The sequence below is a fragment of the Halichoerus grypus genome, chromosome 10 (genome assembly GCF_964656455.1).
Source record: "Halichoerus grypus chromosome 10, mHalGry1.hap1.1, whole genome shotgun sequence".
Lineage (NCBI taxonomy): Eukaryota > Metazoa > Chordata > Mammalia > Carnivora > Phocidae > Halichoerus > Halichoerus grypus.
In genome coordinates, this window is record NC_135721.1 from 123239546 (window position 1) to 123246482 (window position 6937).

Below are 6937 nucleotides of genomic sequence, written 5' to 3' on the forward strand. Positions count from 1 at the left end.
ACAGGGAAGTTTTGCAGTATGAGGAGCTTCTAACCCTGGAGCTGCGGAGTTTTCGATAGACACGGTGCCAAGCAGGTCAGGCTGACAAATGAGTGGACACAAAATGGCACAGAAAGCCCTCACGTGTGCCTCCAGGGCACAGAGCACTCTCCCAGCCGACCTCATGGGAGTGAACTTTCTAACTGCTCTCCAGCAGGACTTCCATGAAGCTCAGCTCTTCTCCTTCTGCCAGGAAAACTCCCAAATCTGGTTGATCCAGACCTCGGGACTCGCAGACACGGATATGGCACAGAGGGAAGGAGTCAATCAAGCTAGGAAATATGTGACTGAACACAAACCAAACTTAGTTTGTAGGATTTAGGAGGAAACAAAAAGAGTAAGTACGGTCATGAAATACCCTATATAGTGAGTAGATCAAGTAAGAACTACACCATTGTCCTCAAGTAGGCTGAGCCTTCCCGGTTCTGGGCTTTCTTAAGGGTTTTAGAAAAGAACACACGAGACATGGAATGTGGGATTTCATTATCTCCAGTTTACTTAATTTGCTTGTTTACACACACGATCTCTGTGTGCATAACAGTGTCAAGAACCATTCTCTAAATACAATCTGCTACTCAGATGATGACAGATGCACATAGAAAATGAGGCGTCAGTGAATGAACCTCAGAACGAGAGGCAAAACAAGCATGGCGGGATTCTGGGATCACAGATGCCCTTAAAAGCCTCTTGTTCAGCACCTGGGGACAACAGACACTTTCCAGAAGATGATACAAGACTATTCCAATGGGAGACCCAGACCCCAAATGGTACTTGAAAGCAGATGCTCATTTCCCTGCCTTCCCTAAGGAGCCAAGAAGTTCTAAAGGCTTGGTGCGGCAAAGGGAGACGGGGGATTATCGTCTGCCGAGCACAGGTGCGGGGTGTTTTACATACATCACTGTCCTTAATCCTAACAGTATCATCTCCTCCATTGTCCAGACGTGGACACGAAGCTTGCCCGAGGTCAGACGACTCTCAGCAGTGGTGCCAACACTGGAACCCACATCTTGGGTTTACCTAAGCCCACACTCTCAGTTACACCAGGCTGTTTCACACGGGGATACAGAACATGTGCCCGAGAGAAAGGCAAGGGTGCTAGGACTGAACAGGAAGTGGTGGACGACCACTCGATACACAAGGGTCAGTCACGGACACTTTCCACAGAATTAACTTAATGCTGAGCCTGGATCCGATCTGCAAGAAATGACTGGAGATTTAAGTGTGACAAATGAACGTGTGGAGTCACCTTGTGCCTGTTGCCTTTTGGTGCTGAACATGAAACTCAGGAGAGACCCCAACCCCTTCAACCAGCCCCAGCCACCTATGCCACCCCCTCTCCCACTCCCTGTTCACAGATGGAAACTCCAGAGGGCAAAAAATTTCTCACAGGGCCTGTGACATCTTGCCAAGGCTCCCAAAGCACCCTGGTGACACCTCTGGAATCCCAGCACCAGTGTTTCTGCCACCTCTGGGTACAATGTAGCACAACTTACATTTTGATGGATACAAATTAACATGCAGCCTGATGGGATACCAACTACATATTTTAAATACATCTTTATATGAAAGACAATTTACCCTGAAGATTTTCCGGGCCTCAAGCTCTTAACAATCTAAGCTTGAGTTAAGGCAGTCAAGCGTAGTGCTTGTCAGTTAATGCAATTATCAGGCTTAACTTGGGGGGGAGAAGAAGAACATCAAGGAAGCTTCCGGGATGATTATCCAAAGTGCAAAGGGCCAGGTACAAAAGGCCTAAGGATGTAGACTGCGGGGGCAGGGGGTTGGGGGGGTGTCCTATCACAGAGCTGTAATGGCACCTTTGTGGGTGGAGGTGACAGGCCACAGAAGGACAGGGCTGGACATTGGGAAGTGTGCGTAGGGGAAAGAAAGATCGGTTTCAAGGCCAGCTGAACAGGCCCAGGTTTGGTTTGGTGTTGGTACAAGAAGGAGGGTGGGGACAAAGTCACTCCAATATTTAATAGGGACATTTTTACAGTTTGGCTTCCTGCCATCAGAGGCAATGGAAGACATTTTCACCTCCGATTTATCATAATCTCATCCAAAATGTAAAAATTCCTTGGGCCAGAGCAGACAGATCAATGCACTTATCATAACGCTGTTCAGATTAACCACTGATGTGTGGTCAGGAAAGTTTCAGTGCAAGTATGCATTTTGCAGTTACTCTGACTCAGCTTAAAATTTCATCCAGTTGTCATGAAAATGTCTGCTTTCGGATTTTATTCTTAATAGAGAAAACAGCCCCTGAAGTGAGGCGGAATTTAATACCATAAGCCAAAAGTCTGGATTATAAAAAGTAAATTAGTTGTTCTAAAAAACAAACAAACAAAAAAACCGTCAAAGCTATCTACACACGTACCAAAGTGCAGCATTGAAGTTGTGAGTTATTCTCAGGGGTTTTGTCAACAAAGAACAAACGCCGTAGTTGTTATTAAAAACAATAAAGCATTTGCTCAAAATTGTAGGAAAAAAAGGTAACCTTATTGCTCGAAACCAATACATAATAGACAACATACACGGAAGACTAGCAATGTCCGTTACACAAATATCATCCAACACTCAACCAGAGAGGCACTCCAGTTTTGGTAGCTAATCACAAGTCAGTTGCAATATATAACATTCTGAGGATAAGCAAGTATCACCAGCAGAGAGTGTCTTTCAGGCAGTTGGCTGTTTTATAAAGAACCCCGCTGGAAATAAATGCTTATGCAAAACTGACCAGAGGGCAATATACGGTCAAACCACAGCATTAACAGCCATCACAATACGAGACACAGGATCAGGGAGAGGATCATGGCAGCAGAGAAGGGTCCTGAGGCCCTGGCCTCCCCTTCAGCCACACAACAGAGGCTTTCCTGATTCTGTCCTCTCACTGAGCCTTAGCTCTGCCCTCCAGGGACATAAGGGACATTCCAGATTAAGGTCAAGTCTTGCCAGGGACAAAAAGTGCCCAACTGGGAATGGTGGTGCTTGTGACAAGAAGGGTGGGGATTAAACTCACTCCCCAGACTCCGCCCACCACTCCCCAAACCCTCCTGGTATGCTTCCTCTCTGAAGCAGGATCAATAATTTAGTCAAATAACTAAGAAAAATAATGAAAAAAATACATTAGCTATTGTCCTGCCATCACCCCTTTTGCTTCTCTTTTATTCCTTGTAACTGTCTTGCTTCAAATTCAAACTACAGCTCTGGGGAGGAAGTCCTGGGGAAAAGGATTTCAGATACCAAAACCCATAGGTCCCATACCAGCTCAGCAAACCAAACAGGGTGCCGAACACCTTCTGGGACAAGTTGTGGAAGTAAACGGCCGTGCACAGAAACATCCACACCCAGATGAAGGTCAGAAAGCCCAGGGCCACCACCAGGCTGGTGATGGGGGTGTGGAAACGGTGGCTCCGGTCTGTTTTCACCTCATGCAGCACGGCCATCTCCTCCACAATCATAAGGGCGCAGAAGGTCAGCAGGAAGGAGTGGCCCGAGATGTCAAAGCCATGCCAAAAGCCTCCTTCCCCGTGGCACTGCTGCTTACTCTGGTGCTCCTTTCTGACCCGCTCCAGGGCGGGCGACTGGTAGCAGCTGCCCGTGTAGTGTTCAATGTTGGAGAAAAGAGCTGTGAAGACATACCAGATGGCCGTGCCCACAAGCAGGGTACTCAGCCGCCGCAGGACCAGGCCAGCCTTGCCTGTCAGGTGGTAGGTGGTGAGGGCAATGAAAGGCAGGAGGAGACAGAAGGTCCAGGCCCAGGCCAGTTTCACAAAATACCTGGCAGAAGATGAAAGTGGAAGTGAAGGCAGGGGACATGACAGGGAGGAGACAAGGTCGTGACTCGGGTCTCTAGAGTCTCGAGGGAGGGCAAATAAGAAAAGTTGATAAAAGCTATAGATAAAAAGTTCACTTACTAAATTCCAAATGTAATAACTCCTTAATCCTTAAACAACTCGGTGAGGGAGGTACTGTTATTATCCCCATTTGGCAGATAAGAAAACTGAGGTACAGGAGTATCATGCCCAAAGTAGAGGTCATAAGTGGGGGAGCTGGGATTCAAATCTGGGGCCTGTGATCTTAATCTGTGATCCAGGGCCCGGGAAAGTGGACACATAGAACACTCATGGTTACCCTGGGAAGAAGGTCTCATTTGCCCCATTTTATAGAGAATGTGAGGCTCAGAAAAGTTCCATAACTTGCCCAGGGTCACAACCACACTACCAGCAAGCCCAGAGTAAATCAAGATTTGGCCAGCCCCAAAGCCCATGTTTTTTCTACACCCTGGCTCTTTCCTACATGGCAGCAATGATCTCAGAACAGAGCTTGAGTTCAAGCTAGAAGACCGGGTTCAAATCCTGACTCTGACTCAACCTGTTACCACACGTCTCTAGGCCTCAGTTTCCCCAGCTATAAAATAGAGCTGAGGAGACCAAATGAGTTTTTAAATCCCTCCCAGGGCCAATGATTCACTCGTTCCCTCCAGTTAGCACAGAGGCTTGGAACAAAATGTCAGAATCCATGGTCATGGTTACCCACAAACAACAGGGACTTGTGTGCCAGGCTGCTTGGATCCCAGCTCACCCAGGCCAGATAAAGCAGCAGCTGCCTGTCTGCCTCCCCTCGCTCATCAAAGGTGGGTGACCTGGGGACCAGCCACAGGAAACACACATGCAAGAGACTTGGGGCTACAACCATACTCATCATCATCTATTCTTAGCCCAGCCACCAGGGGTGGGTGAGGAAGGAAGGGGGGCCAAGGACAGGACAACTTTTTCCTGGGTTCCAAAGGCTACTCAGACACCACCCAAGAGCCTGTCACTCACATCTTCCCTGGGACTGATATGCAAGGATCTTGCCAGAGCCAAGACCTGTCAGGCATTTGACAAAACTGCTGGGGAGAGAAACCAGGGTTTTAAGTCGATAGCCAAAGTTGGGCTGACTTTTGGGAGATGCTGCGGACACTGTAATTCTAAAGAATCTAAGCTCACTTCAAGGGAGAAGTTTTATCTTCCAGATAAAACTTTACTACTGCAAGTGTTTTTGTGCAAAACCCTTGAAATCCAGGAGTTAAAAAAATAAAAAAGGCGTGCGTGGGTGGAGTTAGGGAGATGTCTCAAAGAGCCCAACTGGGCTTGCTTTCTTGGGCCACCGCCATGAACTCTGAGTGGCTGAGAAGGTCCAAGGAGATCCAGGATAAAGGTCAGAGGCTGGAGGATTCCGCTCCTCGGGGACTATCTCGGAGCGGGGGTTCCATCATAGGCTGGGGCAAGGCTCGCACAGGTTCGGGGGTCAGGAGAAGGCACAGGTGGTGATGGGACTGTCACAAGCCGGGGTTTGGGGGTGAGATGGGTCAGGGGTCAGACTCAGCGCGGGGTCTGGCAGGCAGGCAGGAGGGAGGCGGCATCTCCCAAGCAGGTCCGGGGCCGACTCCTAACTCCAAGGGGAGGTGGGGGGCGCAGCGACAGAGGCTAAGTCAACGCCCCATCCCACCCCATACCCCACCCCCCGCCCCCCGCGCGCCCTGCCCGTCACTCCCCGCCCAGTCAACTCAAGCCGGCTCGTCTGGGCGTGCAAACATCAACTGCTAGTGACATAGCCATTCGGGGGTCCCTCGGTCGCGACACGCGTGCAGACGCAGCTGTCACAATGAGGAGAGCCTCCCCGTCCGATGACTCGTCCATCAGGGCAGCTAAGCCCCGGCTCTCAGGACGAGGCGACGGCGGGTCGGCTATGGCGGGGACAGGGGAGGACCCGGGGCGCACTCACACGTTGAGGACGTTGCGCTTGTTGCTGAGGTAGCTCTCGGGCAGCGGGGAGAGCTCCTTGAGGAGGGAGCCCGCCATCATGGAGGCCGCCAGCGCCCAGGGCAGGTAGCGCCGCACGGCCGCTCGCACCAGCGTCCCCCGGAGGAACCTCGCGCAGCACTCCAGATGCTCCATGCCCGACCTCGTCGGCCACCGTCCGCTTCCCCGTGTCCTCTCGGCCACCGTCTTGCCCTTCGCTCGGGAGAAGCCGCTGCGTCCCTTCGGACGCATGCGCGCCGCCCGCGAGCCCCACCCCTCGCGGAGCTCTCGCGCTCCCCCATCCGGCCACTGGCGGCCTCTGCAGCGCGTCCGGTCCTGAACCCCTGCGCCCTCCTACCCGTCCGGCCGCCAGGCAACAGGCGCGGACTCTTGCTCTGGGTCTGGGAAAAAGCGGTCCTGGGAGTATTTGCTGGAGATGGGGAAGAATAAATGCAGTACTGTATCATTTAGTCTCTCCTAAAAGCTTGGAGACACCTCCTCCATCTGCGCCTTAGTTTTCTCATCCGTAAAATGGGGAGACAAGAGGAGCTCAACCCTTCCCAAGAGTTAGTTTATGAACCTGAGGTCATGAGGGTGATCCAGGCATAGGGAAATGAAATTTAATTTTACTAGAAAAGAAGTGCATAAAATAATTACTCAATTTAAATGTTATTAGATTTTTTTAAAAGCTTTTAAAACAGCTATTGTATTGAGTGAAAATGCTGGACTCTGGGGGGTTAAGATCAGATGAGGGTGTTGGTGACTCAGTCACTCAGTTTATCACAGAGCTAAACCCTCTCACCCCCATCATGGCTGGGTGCCTAATTCAGTGTTTCCCAAATTTCAGCCTCCCCCACCCCCCCGCCCCGCATTGTATCAGTCTCCTAGGACTGCCATAACAAATTACTACGAACTTCCTTCCTTCCTTCCTTCCTTCCTTCCTTCCTTCCTTCCTTCCTTCCTTCCTTCCTTCCTTCCTTTCTTTCTTCCTTCCTTTCTTTCTTTCTTTCTTTCTTTCTTTCTTTCTTTCTTTCTTTCTATTTATTTATGAGAGCATGAGCAGAGGGGAGGGAGAGGGAGAGGGAGAAGCAGGCTCCCCGCTGAGCAGGGAG

At 50.3% G+C, this 6937-nt stretch overlaps 1 protein-coding gene across 1 annotated transcript; it reads right to left on the minus strand.

Moving 5' to 3' along the window:
- Positions 1-512: 512 nt before the first annotated feature.
- On the minus strand, positions 513-6080 carry FITM2 (fat storage inducing transmembrane protein 2). The gene is made up of 2 exons (XM_036096045.2): positions 5809-6080; positions 513-3819 (listed from the first exon to the last, which is right to left on the minus strand). Exons 1-2 carry the CDS (start codon positions 6075-6077, stop codon positions 3204-3206), a joined length of 885 nt encoding a protein of 294 aa, XP_035951938.2. The 5' UTR covers positions 6078-6080; the 3' UTR covers positions 513-3203.
- Positions 6081-6937: the final 857 nt, after the last annotated feature.

Coding starts and splice junctions, on each gene's coding strand:
- FITM2 (XM_036096045.2), bottom strand. CDS start 6,077: ATGCGTCCGAAGGGACGCAGCGGCTTCTCCCGAGCGAAGGGCAAGACG. Junction 3,820..5,808: donor AAGCGCAACGTCCTCAACGT/GTGAGTGCGCCC, acceptor ATCTTCTGCCAG/GTATTTTGTGAAACTGGCCT.